General features: G+C 44.2%; 1 protein-coding gene across 2 annotated transcripts in view; it reads left to right on the forward strand.

Moving 5' to 3' along the window:
- Positions 1-22370, forward strand: part of ACOXL (acyl-CoA oxidase like) — a 354770-nt gene that overhangs the window by 234251 nt on the left and 98149 nt on the right. For both annotated transcript variants that reach the window (XM_088841686.1, XM_088841687.1), the window contains one exon: positions 15785-15894. In XM_088841686.1, the coding sequence (XP_088697812.1) occupies positions 15785-15894 (110 nt within the window). The remainder of the gene's footprint in view (positions 1-15784; positions 15895-22370) is intronic.

The raw sequence follows: 22370 nt of genomic DNA on the forward strand, positions 1-22370 counted from the left end.
CGATGGGGAAATGGTGGTCTCACAATAGAAAACCTTACAGGCAACACTCCCTCTCCACCAGTTACATGCGACAGAAAATCCAGACCAACACACACACACACACACACACCAGCTTCACCAGGGCTTGGCAGGAACTGATTTTCCTCCTAACCTCCAGTCTGAGGAAGTCAGCAGAAGCAGGTAGCAGGTGTAGCAATGCCCTTCCCCTCCTGGTGGTGCTGGTGGGGCTGGGTGTGTATGCACAGCTGTTCAGTCCTGTCTGACTCTTTATGACCCCATGGACTCTAACCCGCCAGGCTCCTCTGCCTATGGAATTTCCCAGGCAAGAAAACGGAAGTGGGTTGCCATTTCCTACTCCAGAGGTTCTTCCTGACCCAGGGATCAAACCTGAGTCTCCTGTATTGGCAGGTAGATTCTTTACCACTGAGCTGTCTGGGAAGCTGAGCAGGGAACTTAATCTTCCATCCCTAGCCTGGTGGAAGCAAAAAGAGCTCAGTTTCTCCCACTGGGGTAACGTCAGCACGATCCCTTGGAGAGATAAGATTTCACCTGCACTCAGCAATATCAAGACCCAGTGACATGATGCAAGGTGGAGCTAATTACCAGTGCCCTTCAACCCTCAGCTCCAGTGTCAGCAGAGTCCAGTGAAGAGTGAACCCTATCCCTACGTGACATCAACTAGACTAAACCAGGAGGTGAGAGTTAGGGTTAGTGACCACTCACATTCACCCCATCCCTGGTGTCAGTGGGCCCAGTAAGGAGCTGAAGCTGCGCATGTATACCCAGCGAAAGGAAACCTAATTTGGGGCCTTCCCAGTTGGCTCAGTGGTAAGGAATCCACCTCCCAACGCATGAGACCTGGATTTGATCCTGGTCCAGGAAGATCCCACATGCCTCAGAGCAACTAAGCTGTCTGTTCCACAACTACTGAGCCTGTGCTCTAGAGTCTGGGAGCTGCAACTACTGAAGCCCACAAGGCCCAGAGCCTGTGCTCCGTAACAAGAGAAGCCTCCACAATGAGAAGCCTGCACGCTGCAATGCCGAGTAACCCCTGCTCGGGGCAACTAGAGAAAGCCCGGGCAGCAATGGAGACCCAGCTCAGCCAAAGAAATAAAATTTAAAAAAGAAACCTAACTGGATGGCATGAAGGAGGACTCGTGGGCTCTTTGATCCTCTCACCCCCATACCAAAGGGGCTCAGTGGACTCTGAGCCTCCAGCCTTCCCTGACATCGGGGTGGAGTGGAATGGTGTGAGCTGGGTTAGTTAATACTCACCTTCCTATCTTCCTAGTTTCAGTAGAAGCCAAGAGGAAGTTCTGCCTCTGCCCTCACCCATCATCAGTTAGTTAGGAAGAAGTAGTGGGAATTGGGGCTCGTTGGCAGTCTGCTTCCCCACCCGCCTTTCTCTGGTATGAGCACGGCCAGCAGGAAGCTGTCCACAGCAAGCCAGTGTGAGTCAGTACAGTGCTTGTGCCAGAGCAGTACTGGCAGCACTCACTGGGAAGCTGAGCATTCACACCCTCAGACCTTGCCCTGCACCTCACCATTAAACACGGCCTCCTAAAGTAACATCCAAGCCCCCTGGCTACAGTAGAAAGATCACTCATTATAACAACACAACAAAAAGGACAACCGCAGCTTGAAAGGGAAAATGGACAGATGATGACACCTAAAAGAATTGGATGTTGGAACTATCTGACAAAGATTTTAAAGTGCCCATCAAAAGAATACTTCAAAGGTAATTGAAACAGATGAAAGTGGCAGAACATCTCAGCAATGACAGAAGAAATAAAAGGAGACCCAAGTGTAACTGTGGAATTGAAAAATACAACTGAAAAAACAAATTGGTGGAGTGACAGTCGTAGAGATGATAGAGAAAAAAATGTGTGAAGTCAGTAGAATTTACCCGGTCTGAACAAAGTGGAAGAAAACGAAACGTCCCAGGGATCTGTTGTGCCCGGTCCAACTTCCTCGTCCCTACCACCAGGTGCTAAGATGCTGTTGTGGAGCATGGACATGAGCGCTCCTGTGTAACACGGAGCACAAAATCAGTGCACCCTACCAGGTGCAAAACAAATAGCCGGTGGGAACTTGCTGCACAGCACAGGGAGCTCAGCTCAGTGCTCTGTGATGACCTAGAGGGGAGGGGTGGGGGTGGGAGGGAGGTCCAAGAGGGAGGGGATACATGTATACATATGGCTGATTCACTTCTTCGTACAGCAGAAATGAATACATCATAAGGCAACTGTTCAGTTCAGTTGCTCAGTCATGTCCGACTCTTAGCGACCCCATGAACCACAGCACGCCAGGCCTCCCTGTCCATCACCAACTCCCAGAGTTCACTCAAACTCATGTCCACAGAGTCGGTGATGCCATCCAGCCACCTCATTCTCGGTCGTCCCCGTCTCCTCCTACCCCCAATTGCTCCCAGCATCAGAGTCTTTTCCAGTGAGTCAACTTGTCGCATGAGGTGGCCAAAGCATTGCAGTTTCAGCTTTAGCATCAGTCCTTCCAATGAACACCCAGGATTGATCTCCTTTAGAATGGACTGGTTGAATCTCCTTGCAGTCCAAGGGACTCTCAAGAGTCTTCTCCAGACCACAGTTCAAAAGCATCAATTCTTCAGCAATCATCTTTCTTCCCAGTCCAACTCTCACATCCATACATGACCACAGGAAAAACCATAGCCTTGACTAGACCGACCTTGGTTGGCAAAGTGACGTCTCTGCTTTTTAATATGCTATCTAGGCTGGTCATAACTTTCCTTCCAAGGAGTAAGCGTCTTTTAATTTCATGGCTGCAATCAGCATCCGCAGTGATTTTGGAGCCCAAAAAATAAAGTCTGACACAGTTTCCACTGTTTCCCCATCTATTTCCCAAGAAGTGATGGGACCAGATGCCATGATCTTCGTTTTCTGAATGTTGAGCTTCAAGCCAACCTTTTCACTCTCCTCTTTCACTTTCATCAAGAGGCTTTTGAGTTCCTCTTCACTTTCTGCCATAAGGGTGGTGTCATCTGCATATCTGAGGTTATTGATATTTCTCCCAGCAATCTTGATTCCAGCTTGTGCTTCTTCCAGCCCAGCATTCCTCATGATGTACTCTGCATAGAAGTTAAATAAGCAGGGTGACAATATACAACCTTGACGTACTCCTTTTCCTATTTGGAACCAGTCTGTTGTTCCATGTCCAGTTCTAACTGTTGCTTCCTGACCTGCATACAGGTTTCTCAAGAGGCAGGTCAGGTGGTCTGGTATTCCCATCTCTTTCAGAATTTTGCAAACTGTACTCCAATAAAAAAAAGAACTCAGTCCTCAATAATGACCTTCACACTGTCCCTTCTCTCACCTCACCCTGAGGTGTTGGTTTGTAAAGCTTTATGAAGGTGCTGGCTTATGATCTGACATGGCAGGTGTTTCCAGCCTCAGAACCCAGGACTGTCCCTCAACTTGCCACCCATAGGTGCTGTGGGTGACTGTGAAGTCAAGCTATTTGCTCCTTTCCCCAAATCTAGCCCTCTCACTTTCCTCTATCAAAAGACCCAAACACAGCCACTTGAAATAGACAACCTATGTAGTCCTGTAATAGAGATGAAACTTAATGTTTAATAATAATAAAAAAAGCTCCCCCCAAAGAAATCTTCAGGTCTAGGTTTCATTGGAGAATTCTACCAAACATTTAAGAAAGAGTTTTACACAATCTCTTGCAGAAAATGGAAGAGAAGAGAATGCTTCCCAACTTGGTTTTATACAGCTATTATTACTCTGATAACAAAAGTAGATTACTATCTACAGAAAAAGGGGAAACTACATATCAAAAACTTACATGATCTTAGATACAAAAATTCTCAGCAAAATTTTAGCAAATTAAATCTTGCAGTGTATAAAAAGAATTATACACCGTGAAGAAGTGGAGTTCTTCGCTGGTGTACAAGGCTGCTTCAGCATTCAAGTCAGTCAGTGTAAACCATCATATCAAGTGAAAAAAAATTATATATTATATTGGTTTACACAGAAAAAGCATTTGACAAAATCCAACAATAGTTTGTGATTAAAAACTCTCATCAAACTAGGAATAGAGGGGACTTTCTGTAACTTGTGAGCTTTCCAGGTGGCGTAGTGGGAATCTGCCTACCAGTGCAGGAAACGCAAGAGACATGGGTTCAATCCCTGGATCAGGAAGATCCCCAGGAGAAGGAAATGGCAACCCACGCCAGTATTCTTGCCTGGAGAATCGCCATGGTCAGAGGAGCCTGAAGGGCTACAGTCCATGGGGTTGCAAAGAGTTGGACAAGACTTAGTGACTAAACAACAACAAACCCTTCTCTGGACTGGATTATGCTTTGAATCTACTTATCACAGTAGAGATAGATATTTCAGAGACCAGTAGTCAGTAATTTTCATAGTATTCTTCTGTTACCAACGTGCCTTCAGCCCTCTATCTGAAGGTGCGTCTCTTTTGTGATCCTGAAGGCGCCGTGGCCGCTGCCCTGTGACTGAGGAGACGTGGACACAGCAGGCCTGTGCTTCGCAGTTAGCATGCTTTACATGTTTCCCTTTGAGCGGGATCGAAGGTCGTCTGACCCTTTCATTATTTTCCTGGGGCAGAGGTTGTGGGCCCTTGGTGAAATTTAATTACACCCTCTACCAAATCCAATTACTGTCCACACCCATGAAATCCCATTATAACTTTCTTCTGCTTCATTAGAGATACGCTAGGACCGGTCCTTTCTTAACCCACTGTGGCAGATTTCCTAAGGAATATCAGTCACAGGCTTTGTATACACTGTTTATTACTCCAAGAAAATATATGCAAAAATTCAAATGACCTACAGCCCTACTTGCTTAAAAACCAAGCACATATCTGGTTTCCAGTAAGAGAGCTGATTTCTTAGGGATTTCACCGTCCCCTCCCCAACACTGGAGTATTTTCCTGACTATTCAGATATTTTGTTTTGTTTTTCTTTTTTCCAACTTTTGAAAATTTCAAACAGAAATTTCAAGAGAAAATTGAACTATCGGTATAATATCACTTGGGCATATTCTCCACCTCCTGTGTGTAACCATTTGAAAGTTGTAGACATCAGACATTTCATCCCTAAATTAAATGTCAACATTCATTCTTTAAAATAAGGACATTTTCTTACAAAGCACAATACTGTCATCACACCTAAGCAAATGAACAATAATACCATAATGAAAGTGAAGTAAAACTGTTAGTTGCTCAGTCATGTCTGACTTTGCAACCCCATGGACTGTAGCCCTCCAGGCTCCTCTGACCATGGGATTCTTCAGGCAAGAATACTGGAGTTGGTTGTCATTTCCTTCTCCAGGGGATCTTCCCAACCGAGGGATTGAACCTGGGTTTCCTACATTGCAGGCAGATTCTTTACCTTCTGAGTCACCAGGGAAGGCCCAGTACTGTAATACAGGTTATCTAATCGCGATAGTCAGAAACTTAAGGAAGATGGAGCAAGATGAGCAAATAGAACTACTGGCTCTGGGGAAAGCAAAAACTAATTAGTATTCCTGGAGATATGTGATGACTTTGCATCCATTAAACAAAAACATCCTGGGGACCTCCCTGGCGGTCCAGTGTAACCACAAACTTCGTCTTTGTGGTGGTTGTTGTGTAGTTGCTAAGTCCTGTCTGACTCTTTGTGACCCTATGAACTATAGCCCACCAGGCTCTTCTGTCCATGGGATTCTCCAGGCAAGAATACTGGAATAGGTATTTCCTTCTCCAGGGGATCTTCCTGACCCAGGGATCGAACATGGGTCTTCTTCATCGCAAGAAGATTCTTTCACTAACTGAGCCACCAGGGAAGCCAGAAGGGAAGTAAAAGGGAAAAACTAAGAGACATGGATGATTATGTCCAGGAAACGGATGACATTCCCCAAAGAGAGAGCAGAGAACACAGAAAGGCGGATGAAATCAGAGAAATAAAAGAAGGCATTTTCCCAAACCTGAGGAAAGTCACAAGTCTTTCTTCACAGCAGGCAGGACCCACCAGACAAGGTCAGAGCCTGCAAACAGTCTGGAGAATTAGAGGTCACCAAGGAAGGACAGAGAGAGGGCCTCTGAATGTTAGTTAGATTGAAAGGAAACATCAGATTATTTGCTAAGAAAAGAGAGTCAGATTGACTTCAGGCCTATTGGCTGCAGCACTGGAGGCTGGAGCAGTGCCTCCTGACCCCACTGCACCCACTCGTCTCTGGGGCTCTTGTCACAGTCGGTGTGGGGGGGTCCTGGGCTTCTGCATTTCCAGCAGGCTCCTTGGTGACAGCGACGCTGCTGCTCTGTGGATCACAGTCTGAGTGGACAAGATCTAGAATAAAATGGAACGATGCCTTTAGAACTCAGAAGAAAATTACTTTGAATGTAAAATTTTACAGCAAATATGAGCCAGACTTACAGATATTCAAATGTTCAGGAAGTTTACTTTGCCATGCACTTTCTGAAAAATATTACTTGTAGATGAGGTGGAGAAAAGTGTAAAACAAGTGAAGAATTTGAAAGATATCTATGGATAGCCGATGGCAATTTGCCATGTGACTCAGGGAATTCAAACCAGGGCTCTGTGACACCCTAGAGGGCTGGAATGGGGAGGGAGGGGGAGGGAGGAGACACACGTACACCCATGATGATTCATGTTGCTGTTTGGCAGGAAACAACACAACACTGTAAAGCAATTATTCTTCAATTAAAAATAAATAAATTAGAAAAAATAGAAAGACATCTATGCTTTCTGGAGCTAATCCAAGAGGAGTTTGTGTAAAGAAATACCCGCATAGTCATGGCCAACACAGTTAGTCCAAATTAGGACAAGAAGTCAGAGGGCTCAAAAGAATGACTTTGAGAAGGAAATGATTTCTATTCAAGAAGTAGAATAATTAAGAAGCAAGAAAATGCTTAGTCATGATGGAAAAGCCTTATGGTTCTTGAAGCAAGTGGGAAAATAGTTGATCAAGACTCTAGGAAAAACCAAACTGCTCAAGAAAAGCATGTTCCAAATAGGAAGCAAGAGAAATATGTTTGACCTTGGCATTTGGAAGCTTCTCTAGCAGAATGAAAGCTGCTTAAGAATGGTTATTTCTGAAATGAAGTTCTAGAGGTAAGGGGTTGGGTAAGAGACTTTCACTTTTTATTTAAGACCATTTAATATGGTCTAAACTTTTGGTGTTGGAGAAGACTCTTGAGAGTCCCTTGGATTGCAAGGAGGTCCAACCAGTCCATCCTAAAGGAGATCAGTCCTGGGTGTTCATTGGAAGGACTGTTGCTAAAGCTGAAACTCCAATACTTTGGCCACCTCATGTGACGAGTTGACTCACTGGAAATGACTGATGCTGGGAGGGATTGGGGGCAGGAGGAGAAGGGGACGACAAAGAATGAGATGGCTGGATGGCATCACCGCCTCGATGGGCATGAGTTTGAGTGAACTCCGGGAGTTGGTGATGGACAGGGAGGCCTGGCGTGCTGTGATTCATGGGGTCGCTAAGAGTCGGACACGACTGAGCGACTGAACTGAATTGAAACTTTTTAAATTGGAGGAGACTTGCTTTACAATGTTGTGTTAGTTTCTGCTGTACAATAAAGTGAATCGGCCATATTTATACATGTATCCCCTCCCTCCTGAGCCTCCCTCCCACACCCCATGCCACCCCTCTAGGTCATCACAGAGCACTGAGCTGAGCTCCCCGTGCTATTTATTTTGTGCATGGTGGTGCAGCTTCCCACTAGCTATTTATTTTATACATGGTAGTATATACTGATATATGTCAATCCGACTCTGACAATTCAGCCCACCCTCTTCTTCCTGCCCTGTGTCCCCCTGTCCATTCTCTGTGTCTGAGTCTGTATTCCTGCTTAGCAAAAAGGTCCATCAGCACCATCTTTCTAGGCTCCAGATATAATCTGTGATATTTGTTTTTCTCTTTTGACGTGTTTTACTCTGAATGACAGATCCTGTACTCGTGCACATCACTGCACATGACCCAGCTTCGTTGCTTTTTGTGCCTGAGCAATTTCCCGTTGCATATGTACCACATCTTCCTTATCTGTTCTTCTGCTGATGGACAGGTAGGTTGCTTCCATGTCCAAGTATTGTCAATAGTGCTGCAATGATCTTTGGGGGACATGTGTCTTTTTTGAATTCTGATTTTCTCAGGATCTATGCCCAATAATGGGATTACTGGGTCATGTGCTAGTTTTATTCCTAGTTAAAAAAAATTTTTTTATTAAAAATTGAGTATATTTAAAACCATTAAAATAAATTGGCCCTCCCTTATAGAAACATATTTATTGCATTCTTACTCATTGGTGTGAATCAATTTTTACTATATAAAATAAAGGAACTATGAGTAAAATATAGAAAAAAAGAAATAGTCCTTCCCTTAAATATAAAAAATGAGGGAGGGAAGAGAAGGAATGAAGAGTAACAAAGAAAGAGAGGCCTCACTGAGAGAACAAATGCTGCATGCGAGTGCGTGCGCACACACACACACAGACACACACGCACACACAGACACGCACACACAGACACACACACGCACACACAGACGCACACACAGACACACACGCACACACACACGCACACACAGACACGCACGCACACACATGCACACACACACGCACATACACATGCACACACAGACACGCACACACAGACACACACCCGCACACACAGACACACACGCACACGCACACACAGACACACGCACACACAGACACAGACACACACGCACACACAGACACGCACACACAGACACACACACGCACACACAGACGCACACACAGACACACACGCACACACACACGCACACACACACGCACACACAGACACGCACGCACACACATGCACACACACACGCACATACACACGCACACACAGACACGCACACACAGACACACACCCGCACACACAGACACACACGCACACACACACGCACACACAGACACACACACGCACACACAGACGCAGACACACACGCACACACAGACACGCACGCACACACATGCACACACACACGCACATACACATGCACACACAGACACGCACACACAGACACACACCCGCACACACAGACACACACGCACACACACACGCACACACAGACATGCACGCACATACATGCACACACAGACACGCACACACACACATGCACACAGACACACACACGCACACACAGACACGCACACACAGACACACACACGCACACACACACGCACACACAGACACACACGCACACACACACGCACACACATGCACACACACACGCACATACACATGCACACACAGACACGCACACACAGACACACACCCGCACACACAGACACACACGCACACACAGACACGCACACACAGACACACAGACGCACACACAGACGCACACACAGACACACACGCACACACATGCACACACACATGCACATACACATGCACACACAGACACGCACACACAGACACACACCCGCACACACAGACACACACACACACGCACACACAGACATGCACGCACATACATGCACACACAGACACGCACACACACACGCACACAGACACACACACGCACACACAGACACACACATGCACACACACAGACACACACAGACACACACATGCACACACAGACACACACATGCACACACACAGACACACACACACAGACACACACACAGACACACACACAGACACACACGCACACCCCTTACTGTTCTCCCCACCCCCATCGCTGGGCTGAATTCCAGATTCTTCTCCAAGACAGCCTGGACCTCAGGTGCTATAACGGGGCATTGGGACATGTATGATGTTGGGCAAGGACTAGATCTCAGGCTGTAGAACCCTGACTCCGTCTGCTCCTAAAGGAAGCACACAGTTCAAAAGAAAACCTGAAGAAAACCTGAAGGAATATTCCCTCTGGGGCCCCAGCCTTCTGGCTATAGGTGAGTCCTAGCGATCAGCAGGTGGAGATGTTGAGGTGCTAGAAGGACCGAGGTGCAGGTACTCCTAAAATCAGAGATGAGGGCTGGGGCAACCCTGTCACAGGGCCTTGGAGCATCAGTTCTGAAAGATCTGAGATCTGGCTGCACCAGGAGGAGTCTGAGGAACAGCTGGTACAGGGGTGACCGGGCTGTGGATGACAGCTAGTCATCCTGAAAGACCAGCCGCCCTCCCCTTCTGAGGGCCTCTTGGAGAGACAGGACGAGGGCGTGGGCTGAGGGCCTGCCTGACCCAGCAAAGTCAGACACAGATAGTTCAACAGGTCTTCTGGAGGTTTACAGGTGGGATCTACAGATGAGATGTACAGAGTCACCTCGGATGGTGGCAGAAGCAAAGAGAAAGGGAGCTGTGTGAATGGGCCGCCCAGTGGAGACTGAAGACCACCGCCTGGGACCGAGTCTCAGCCTAGAGGAGGGAAACGGTGTTGGAAAAGGGGGAGGCGGACGGCGTGAAGACTGAGGGTAGAATTGGTGGAAGGTCTTTACAAAATGTGGTCATTCATTCTGGGGAACTTGAAGGGACTTTGGGATAGTACCCTTTTAGAAAAGCAAGGCAGTTTGAAACAGACGTTCTGGTTGTCTCTTCCAAATGCACTGACCCGTAACAAATCTGGTGCTAACTCTTTCAAAGCCAGATGTTCCAGCATCTGGCTGTTGAAGGCTCTCCTCAAGAGCTCTGTGTGTGAGGTTTGGGAGAAAGAGAGCCTTCTGAATCTGGGCCTCGTTACCTGTACTTCTGAGCACGCCAGAGTGGCTTCTTCATTTTCTGTACAGAAATCATCCTTGCCCTCTCTCTCCTTTTATTCCCTCCTCCCTCCCTCCTCCTCCCTCTCTCTTTCCTTCCTTCCTTCTTTCTTTCTCTCCTTTAGCCAGAGAATCATTACAGATTCTCCTCAAAGAAATCTTACCTTGATGGGATGTCCAGCATTTGAAAGAGGCAAACAGTTACTATACTCAGTGGGAGACAATGTCCAGTTGGCCTTTTCTTCAGCCTCACTCCCCAGGGGACACCTGAACTGCCCTCAGCTAGCTCACGTTGCCAGATATAGATGGAAGAAAAACTCACCCATCCTCCTGGGGCCTGGAGGGCCAGATCCAGCTTCACGGGATGAAACCTGTGCTCAGAAGAGCCTGTACTTAGACCGAAAGGATGAGCCTATGATTACTGAGGGGAATCATGGGGAGAAGGGACCATTATGGAGTTTGGGATGGACATGTACACACTGCTATACTTAAAATGAAAAACCAACAAGGACCACTATATAGCACAGGGAACTCTGCGCAGTATTATGTGGCAGCCTGGGTGGGAGTCAGGTATGGAGGAGAATGGACACATATATATTTATGGCTGAGTCCCTTTGCTATTCACAGCATGGCCAATTGGCTATACCCCAGTACGAAATGAAATCTTTAGGAAAAAAGAAGAGCCTGTGCTGGTTTGCTGCTTTGCTCTCACTGTCTTGAAATCCTTAATCATTTTTGAACAAGGTGCTCTGCATTTTTGTTTTGCCCTGGGTTCTATGGCCAGTCCTGCATAGGGCATGGTCTGGGACCCCAGTGCCACAGGTATGGCCACTCGGAAGGAAGCCATTGTCCTACTTGGTATAAGCCTGAGTGTTGCCCGCTGCCTGGCTGGTCCTCCTGCAGAGAGAATGACGTGGGCTGACTTTTTCTTAGAGACCGTGCTTTCTATCCTAATTGACTAAGTGTTTCTGTTTTGGCAGCAGACACAACTTGTTAGGCTTTTTAATCCAAGTTTCTCTGTAGCTGACATAAATCAGTGAAATACTCAGTGTGTAGACATGCTAGTTGCTTCGTCGATGCCTTGAAAGGCCATTCGACCTAAAGCATTATTTGCAATTGTGCTATCTAGTCAGTGTTCCCTGATGCACAGGATATTCGTTATAAACGCATGTTTGTGACATCGTTATTCTGCATAACTACTCAGACTCACGGTTTCCAAATGTCGGCTGCAGATTCACTTGATTTCTTCTGCAGGTGGGATCTTTTACAAAAGGCAAGAATATAGCTGTTTTGGCTGCTCAGTTCCCCGGAGTTCTGTTAAGGAAGGGACTCTTGAGCAGGTGCAGCGGGACTCAGTCGCTGGGAATTAGTCAAGTAGATAAAGGAAAATAAAGAGTCTTCATCTTATGACCCAGAGAACTGTGTCCAAAGCCACAGAAATCATCATCTGGAAAGAAATAACCTCACAAGTTGTCTTAAGAAGATCTGGTGTAAGTTTTCAAAACACCAGACTTGGAGGATATGATTATTTGTATTGAGAGGAAATTTATTTTATTTCATAAAATGGGTTTCTTTTACTACCAAGTTCATTTTAAAATAATGAACTCTCTGCTACAACTCAAACATTCAGTGTATACAAATTTTACTGAATCTCCTAGTTTTGATCATCGCTATTGCTATGTGAGGGCTTCCCAGATGACTCGGTGGTAAAAAAAATCTACTTGCCAGTTCAGGAGACACTGAAGATGCGGGTTCAATCCTTGGGTCAGAAGGATCCCCTCAAGGAGTAAATGGCAACTCATTCCAGTACTCTTGCCTGGATAATCCCATGGGCAGAGCAGCCTGGCAAGCTGCAGTCCACGTAGTCACAAAGAGCATGCACACACATTGCTGTGAAAGATCATTTTGGGGGGAATCTGGGTGATGACTTGACAAAACCTCTCTGTTTCATTTTAGTTTTTCAACTTTTGTGTATATAATTATATTAAAGTAGAAAATTAAAAATTATGCGTGTGTGTGGGGGGGTATGTGCTCAGTCGTGTCCGACCATTTGCAACCCCTGTGGACTTGGACTGTAGCCCACTGGCCTCCTCTGTCTGTGGAACTTTCCAGGTAAGAATACTGAGGTAAAAAAAGAAAAATTCAAAAAAAAGAAAAAAGAATACTGGAGTGGTTTGCCAGTTCCCACTCCAGGGGATCTTCCCGACCTAGGGATTGAACTTGTGTCTTCTACACTCATATATGTGTATGTGTGTGTATTATATATTTTATATAATGTTATAGAATTTAGTTATATTTTGCGTTTTATTGCTTATTATATAGTATATATATAGTATTTGGTATATTATAACATATTCAGGAACACATATATGAGGTAAAAAATATCATGTCTTCATTGCATGCTCAGTTGAGAGGCTGATGGAACTGTCTTTGCCTCTCCAGGTCATTTATCAAATAAAGTATTGAATGTAGAGACTGTCCTGACCAAATCCCATGGTAGCTGATAGCTCTGACTCTTTAATCCTTCACCAAAGTGCATCAGCAGCAGAAAATAGACTCATTTTAAAAATCAGTTTTTCTTGTCTCATGACCTAGAAAAAGAGGAATAATTCCAAAAGCGAGGAGCAAAAAGGAAAAAGAAATGAGCGAAGATCTAAACAGAGGAATTTTGTGATACTAGCCAGACCCCAGTGTGTCTTTTAACACCTAAACTGGATTATTATGTTCTAGACTTTTTTTAAAATTATTAGTTTTTTGGCCACACTGTGCATCATACAGGATCTTCATTCACCAGGCAGGGATAAAACCCTCACCCCTAGCAGCAGAAGCATGGAGTCTTAAGTGCTGGACCACCGGGGAAGCCCCGATATTCTTCTAATTTTAAATCTAGTTAAAATGCGTTTGTTTTCCCAATTTAATTTGTTTAAATTGGAAAGGTAAGAGCCGACTCACTGGAAAAGACCCTGATGCTGGGGAAGATAGAGGGCAGGAAGAGGAGGTTGGATGACATCATTGACTCAGTGGAGATAAGTTTGAGCAATCTCTGGGAGACAGAGAAGGACAGGCAAGCCTGGTGTGCTGCAGTCCATGGGGTCACAAAGAGTCAGACACGTCCGAGCAACCGAACAACAACAAAATCAGAAAGGTGGACGTAGTGACAAAAGTTAAAGTATTAGGGAATTGAATGGGTCAGATGAGATGCTGAACACAGAAAAGGGATTTATTTATTCATTCACTTATTCAAGAAAGATTCCTCAACTCCCATAGCCATTTGATGGAACAAATGTGAACAAACTCTGACCTTGTGGCACTTACCTTCCAGAGGCAGAAGGATGAGAAAACAGCAGCAAGTTGTAACGCTTCATGTCCTTGGGTAACAATAAACTCAGTGTGGAAAAATAAAGGCAGTGAAGGTCTGGAGTGGAGGCATGGGAATCAGAGAGAACAGTGTTTAACGTTTGGAGTGTTGTTGGTTGTTGTCCACCATGAGGGTGATGGAGTTAGAGCCATTGTAAATTTAATCAGTTCAGTTCAGTTCAGTCGCTCAGTCGTGTCCGACTCTTTGCGACCCCGTGAATCGCAGCACACCAGGCCTCCCTGTCCATCACCAACTCCTGGAGTTGACTCAAACTCATATGCATTGAGTCGGTGATGCCATCCAGCCATCTCATCCTCTGTCGTCCCCTTCTCCTCCTGCCCCCAATCCCTCCCAGCATCAGGGTCTTTTCCAATGAGTCAGCTCTTCGCATGAGGTAGCCAAAGTATTGCAGTTTCAGCTTTAGCATCAGTCCTTCCAATGAACACCCAAGACTGGTCTCCTTTAGGATGGACTGGTTGGTAAGCAAAACCAAACGATGTGTTAATCCCAGTGATGCCAGTGAAACTACCCTTGAGTTCCATATCATTTTGATTTTTATTCTAGTCAGAGATGGTTGGTTCCCCCCATCTTCCCTGTTGCTAGCAGTGTTTGAGTTTCACACTTACTTTGTAGAGCATGCATGCGTGCTAACTTGCTTCAGTCATGTCCAACTCTTCTCGATCCTGTGGACCATAGCCCGCCATGCTGCCATGTCTGTGGGATTCTCCAGGCAAGAATACTGGAGTGGATTGCCATGCCCTCCTCCACAGGATCTTCCCAAGCCAGGGATCAAACCCACGTCTCCTGCATTGGCAGGGGGTTCTTTGCACTAGCACCACCTGGGAAGCCCAACTTTGTACAGCAGGAATTACAAAAATGTTTATGTCCTTTGACCCCTAATACAGTGATCCTGATGCCCTCTTTCTCATAATATTTTGTGACACCCCCTTTTCTATCCTGAAATGAAGTCATGGGTAATATCTATCTAGAGATATGATTTCAAGAACTCAAGACAATACTTCAAAGAAACAAAAGGAATGTATAATAAGCATGACTATATAGTAAGACACCGGCTTCCCTGGTGGCTCAGCTGGTAAAGAATCTGTCTACAATGCAGGAGACCCTGGTTCGATTCCTGGGTTGGGAAGATCTGCTGGAGAAGGGATAGGCTACCCACTCCAGTATTCTTGGGCTTCGCTTCTGGCTCCACTGGTAAAGAATCCACCTGCAATGCAGGAGACCTGGGTTCAATCCCTCGGTTGGGAAGATCCCCTGGAGAAGAGAATGGCTACCCACTCCAGTATTTTGGCCTGGATAATTCCATGGACTATACAGTCCATGGGGTCACAGAGTCAGACATGACTGAGTGACTTTCAAATATATATACAGTAAGACATGGTTTCCCAGGTGACTCAGTGGGTAAAGAATCCATCTGCAATGCAGGAGAGTCAGCTTCACTTGGAGAAGGGATGGCAACCCACTCCAGTATTCTTGCCTGAAAATTCCCATGGACAGAGGAGCCTGGTGGACTACAGTCCATGAGGCCACAAAGAGTCTGACACCACTGAGCACAAAAGTTTGCTGGAAGCCCCTGGACCTTATCTGGCTGTAGCAGTTAAGAACACCCTGATGTTTGTTACATTTTTTCACAAATGGCTGACAAAGGATTTATACTATGTGCAGGTTGTGGTTCGGGAACTGCTGGCTCAGTACACCAAGCAGTGTGAAGAAAGACCAGTCTCCAGCTTGCTCCGGAACTGGGCAGAATCGGGGAGTGACAGGCTGAGAACCAGGTATGTGATCACTCAGGCTGCCACCATCCTTGACCTGGAGTCTTATTCTTGAGCCTGAGTATACAGAGCCTTGTGCAATTCACACCTGTTTAAATGTAAAATATTGACATAAAATGGATAATCAGCAAGGACCTAGTGAATAGCACAGGGAACTCTGCTCAGTACTCTGTAATAACCTATATGGGAAGAGAATCTGAGAAAGAATAGATATAACTCAATCACTTTGCTGTACACCTGGAACTAAAACAACACTGCATGTGTGCTCAGCCGTGTCCGGCCCTGCGACCGCATGGACTGTAGCTCACCAGGCTCCACTGTCCATGGAATTTCCCAGTCCAGAATACTGGAGCAGCTTGCCATTCCTGCTCTAGGGGATATTCCCAACCCATGGATTGACCCCATATCTTCTGTGTTCAAAAAAATATTGATATGTGGAAACAAATATATGAATATGTAATTTCAATACTCATGCACCCACGATCCAACTTAAGGGCCAGAAGACTGCTAATTCTGCTCCTTCTACATGTGTTCCTTCTTTTGGGCATGTCCACTGTTGCAAGGACTTTACAGGTTTTTGTTATTCCCATTTCACAGGTGAGGAAACAGGCACAGAGGTTAAGCATTTTGCCCAAGATTACATGCCTGTGGGTGACAAAGCTAGAATTTGAATCCAGATAGTTGGGCTCCAGGATCCATGCTTTGGGTTGTTTCCACTGATTTTTCGTATTGTCTATAAGCTTGATAAATGAGGTGTAATGTGTGTGGTATTCTGTAGCTTCCTGTTTTCACTCAATATTTTGTTTCTTAGGCTCATCCAGGTTACTATGTGAGGCTGAAGGGCTTCTGTCTCTGCTCATAATATTTCATCATGTGTCTGCACTACAAGTTACATTTGGGTTGTATTTTTGATATCTTACACAACACTCTTATGAAAAATCTTGTACATGTTTTCTGGGGAATGTGGGCAAGAATTTCTACAGGGCTTTCAAATTTAGTTGCCATGACTCAGAGTGAGAAGTACGTTTGACGTCGCCATGGACACCCACACACCCATGCAGTCCCCTACCCTTCCTCCCCACCACAGACGCAGATGAAACAAACACGCCGTGAAACAATGCTCATCCTATTACTCGTAATGTTCTCTGATGTTTTTTAATTTTGTTTTTTAAAAACACTGATCTCAATCAGTTAAACTGATTCCATGTGCCATTTTAGCGATTTTCAATCTGTTGCCTGAAAAAACACTCCTTAATAGCGCATATTACCCAGGTGTGAAATTGCCGTGTTGTGGGTATGCCAGTGTTGAACTTTACTAGATCATGCCAATTATTTTTCAAAGTGATTGCATACATTTTTTATCCCCACCAACAGCCTGTGTCTTATGAAACCAACATTTGGCATTGTCAGATTTAATTTTTGTCAGTATAGGATAAAGATCTCACACTATGGCTTTTTAAATTTTTTATTTTATTTTTAATTGGAAGATAATTACTTGACAATATTGTGATGGTTTCTGCCATGAATCAGCCACAGGTATACATATGTCCCCTCCCTCTTACCCCTCCCCGCGCCTCCCTCCCCATCCCACCCCTCTAGGGTGTCACAGAGCCCCAGCCTTGGACTCCCTGTGTCACGCAGTGAACTCCCACTGGCTGTATACTCCCATCTGGCAATGTATATGTTTCAGTGCTACTCTCCCAAGTCGTCCCACCTTCTTCCTCCCCGACTGTGTGCAAGTCTGCTCTCTGTCTGCATCTTTGCTGCTGCCCTGTAGATGGGTTCATCAGTACCATCTTATAGATTCCATATATATATGTGTATTTATGTATATCTGTATATGGGTTAATATACCATATCTGTCTTTCTCTTTCTGACTTACTTCACTTCGTATAATAGGCTCTAGGTTTGTCCACCTCATTAGAATCTAGTCAGATATTTACTTTTGTTTCTTTACTTGGCTGCACCGGGTCTTGGTTACAGCATGCAGGATGTTTAGTTGGGGCATTTGGGATCTAGTTCCCTGACTCAGGATTGAACCCCTGCCCCCTGAATTGAGAGCATGGAGTCTTAGCCACTGAACCACCAGGGGAGTCCCTCACTATGGCGTGAAAATTTCATTTTTCTTCTTATTAGTGTCGTTGAGCATGCTTTCACGTTCTCTTTACCGTTTGTATTTCTTCTTATGCGAAATGTTTGTCATGCATTTTGTCAGTTTTTCTGTTTTTGTTTTGTTGGGTCTTAGTCGGTATTGATTTTTAGATGTTGCAGCTATCTTCTCCAAGTTTGCGGCTTGTCTTTTGTTTTCTTTATGATATCTTGATTAACATAAATTCTTCAATTACAGTTGAATTTATTAATCTTTTCTTTTATATCCCACACTTCCTGTATCTTGTCTACTTTGTGATTATGAAACACATGTTTTAATATTGTTGAGAGTTTGAGAGTTTCACCTTTCACCTTGAATTCTTGAATCCATTAGAAATTTCTGTCTGTGGTGTGAGGAAAGGATTTAATTTCATTTTTTTCTCCTGTGGGGATTGTCAGGTTTTGTAGCCCCATTTTCTGAATTCAATGCCTTTCCCTAGGGATCTGGAATGCCCCTGCTGGCATTTATTAAACTTTTATATATGTGGAAGTCCATTTGTTCCTAGTCTGCTTGTGTGTTCTTTTTTAAGTTGGTTGGTTAGTTTGGCTGCTCTGGGTCTCAGTGAAGCATGCGGGATCTTTGATCTTCAATACAGCATCCTGGATCCTTTGGTTGCGAGTGCAGACTCATAGTTGTAGCACGTGGGACCTGGTTCTCTGACCAGGGGTCGGATCCCGGCCCTCTGCACTGGGAGTGTGGACCACTGGACCTCCAGGGAAGTCCCTGTTTGTATATTCTGAATCTAACTAAACACTGTCTCAAGTCCACTAGACTTGTAACAGTGTAATAGTATTATGTGCTACATATTACATACAATACTGCTGCTGCTGCTTAGTCACCTCAGTTCAGTTCAGTCGCTCAGCCGTGTCCAACTCTCCGCGACCCCATGAATCACAGCACGCCAGGCCTCCCTGTCCATCACCAACTCCCGGAGTCCACTCAGACTCATGTCCATCGAGTCGGTGATGCCATCCAGCCATCTCATTCTCTGTCGTCCCCTTCTCCTCCCGCCCCCAATCCCTCCCAGCATCAGAGTCTTTTCCAGTGAGTCAACGCGTCGCATGAGGTGGCCGAAGTATTGGAGTTTCAGCTTTAGCATCAGTCCTTCCAATGAACACCCAGGACTGATCTCATTTAGGATGGACTGGTTGGATCTCCTTGCAGTCCAAGGGACTTTCAAGAGTCTTCTCTAGCACCACAGTTCAAAAGCATCAATTCTTCGGTGCTCAGCTTTCTTCACAGTCCAACTCTCACATCCATACATGACCACGGGAAAAACCACAGCCTTGACTAGACGGACCTTTGTTGGCAAAGTAATGTCTCTGTTTTTTAATATACTATCTAGGTTGGTCATAACTTTCCTTCTAAGGAGTAAGTGTCTTTTAATTTCATGACTGCAATTAGCATCCACAGTGATTTTGAAGCCCAAAAAATAAAGTCTGACACTGTTTCCACTGTTTCCCCATCTATTTCCCACGAAGTGATGGGACCAGATGCCATGATCTTTGTTTTCTGAATGTTGAGCTTCAAGCCAACCTTTTCACTCTCTTCTTTCACTTTCATCAAGAGGCTTTTTAGTTCCTCTTCACTTTCTGCCATAACGGTGCTGTCATCTGCATATCTGAGGTTATTGATACTTCTCCGGGAAATCTTGATTCCAGCTTGTGCTTCTTCCAGCCCAGCGTTCCTCATGATGTACTCTGCATATAAGTTAAATAAGCAAGGTGACAATATACAACCTTGACATACTCCTTTTCCTATTTGGAACCAGTCTGTTGTTCCATGTCCAGTTCTAACCGTTGCTTCCTGACCTGCCTATAGGTTTCTCAAGAGGCAGGTCAGGTGGTCTGGTATTCCCATCTCTTTCAGAATTTTCCACAGTTTGTTGCGATCCACACAGTCAAAGGCTTTGGTATAGTCAATGAAGCAGAAATAGATGTTTTTCTGGAACTCTCTTGCTTTTTCCATGATCCAGTGGATGTTGGCAATTTGATCTCTGGTTCCTCTATCTTTTCTAAAACCAGCTTGAACATCTAGAACGTCACGGTTCACGTATTGCTGAAGCCTGACTTGGAGAATTTTGAGCATGACTTTACTAGCGTGTGAGATGAGTGCAATTGTGCAGTAGTTTGAGCATTCTTTGGCATTGCCTTTCTTTGGGATTGGGATGAAGACTGACCTTTTCCAGTCCTGTGGCCACTGCTGAGTTTTCCAAATGTGCTGGCATATTGAGTGCAGCACTTTGACAGCATCATCATTCAGGATTTGAAATAGCTCAACTGGAATTCCATCACCTCCACTAGCTTTGTTCGTAGTGATGCTTTCTAAGGCCCACTTAACTTCACATTCCAAGATGTCTGACTCTAGGTGAGTGATCACACCATCGTGATTATCTTGGTTGTGAAGATCTTTTTTGTACAGATCTTCTGTTCTGTGTATTCTTGCCACCTCGTCATGTCCAACTCTGTGCAACCCCATAGATGGCATCCCACCAGGCTCCTCCATCCCTGGGATTCTCCAGGCAAGAACACTGGAGTGGGTTGCCATTTCCTTCTCCAGTGCGTGAAAGTGAAAAGTGAAAGTGAAGTCGCTCAGTCATGTCTGACTCTTCGGGACCCCATGGCCTGCAGCCTACCAGGCTCCTCCGTCCATGGGATTTTCCAGGCAAGAGTACTGGAGTGGGGTGCCATATTATATCTAAAATATAAATTAGAATTGTGGCAGCTATTCTGGGTCTTTTGTACATCCTTACAAGTATGAGAGTAAGTTTGTCAAGTTCCTCTAAAAAAAAAGAAAGAAAAGAACGTGCATACAGCAAAATGACAAATATTATATGGTTGCACTTACGTGAGGTATTATCTACAGCAGTCAGGTTCATAGAGACAGAAAGTAGAATAGTGGGGCTTCCCTGTGGCCCGGTGGTTAAGACCTTCCAATGCAGGGGGTGAGGGTTTGCTCTCTAGTTGGGGAGCTAAGGCCCCACCTGCCTAGCAACCATAAAATCCAAACATAAAACAGAAGCAATATTGTAACAAATTCAATGAAGATTTTCAAGAAGGACGTACATTAAGGGGAAAAAAATCTTAAAAAAGAAGAAAGTAGAATAGTGGTTACCAGGGGCTAGTAGGAGGAAGAAATGGGAGATAGTGTTCACTGGCTGCGGAATTTCAGTTTGGGAAAATGAAAAAGATTTGAAGATTAGTAATAGTAATGGTTGCATGATAATGTGAATGTACTTAATGCCGCTGAACTATACCCTTAAAAACGGTTAAGGTGGCAGATTTTATGTTATGTTTATTTTACCACAGTTTTTAAAAAATCTACTGGAATTTTCTTTGGAAGTGTATTAAATCTATAGATTTGCTGAAAAACTGACATGCTTGTAAAACTGAACTTCCTCTCAAAGATTTTAATCTCCCAAGTGTCTTCCAGAGTTTTATAATTTCTTTCAAACATCGTACAACTTTGGACAGATTTATTACTGGGTCCTTTTTAATTTTGTTGTTGCCATAAAAAGAACATTTTTAAATTATGGTTTTTTGTTCTTGATTTATTATACACACTGTTGACTTTTGTATATAAACCTGACCATAAAAAATGTCATTTAAATGTGCTGATAGATTTTTTGGATTTTCATAGACAGTCATACCATCTGCAAATAGTAAATTTTATTCCTTCTTTTCCAGTTATTGCTTCTTTTATTTGTTTTTCTGAGAAGGTGCCCTATTCCTGATTTTTAAAAGAATTAGTTTGATATTTCACTATTAAGAATGCATTTGCTAAAGCTTTTGATAGGCATACTTTACCTCCTAAGGAAACTCCATTTACTGTTATTTTTAACATGTTTTTATCATTATTTGATGATGAATTTTACTGCAAATGATTTTTTGTCTATTAAATTATCTTATGTTATTTCTTCTTAACCTGTTTTGATAAATAACACTTGTGTGCTTAAGAAACACTTAGTGTTGTCATACTGTTTTATTGGTTTTATATTTTCCTGGGTTTGACTTGTTAGTATTATTTTCAGAGTTTTTGTGTACTTATTAGCTTATTGTTTGCCTTTCTCATACTTCATAATGGATTTGTATTAAGTTTTCCTGGTCACAGAAGTTATTTTGGGAGTAGTTTCTTATTCTGTAGAAGAATTTGAGAAGTTATGTGAAAACTGTCTGGGTCTGGGTAATATTTAAACAACTGATTCAATTAGTTTAATTGTTTTAAGACCATTTAGGCTTTCTCTTCTTCTGCCAGTTTTGGTAAATGATATTTTTCTAGGAGTTTGTCTGTTTGATTTCAAATTTACTGGTATAAGGTTTATCATGTTATT

This window comes from Moschus berezovskii, chromosome 11 (genome assembly GCF_049115385.1).
Source record: "Moschus berezovskii isolate FMDL1 chromosome 11, NW_MosBer_1.0, whole genome shotgun sequence".
Classification (NCBI taxonomy): Eukaryota; Metazoa; Chordata; class Mammalia; order Artiodactyla; family Moschidae; genus Moschus; species Moschus berezovskii.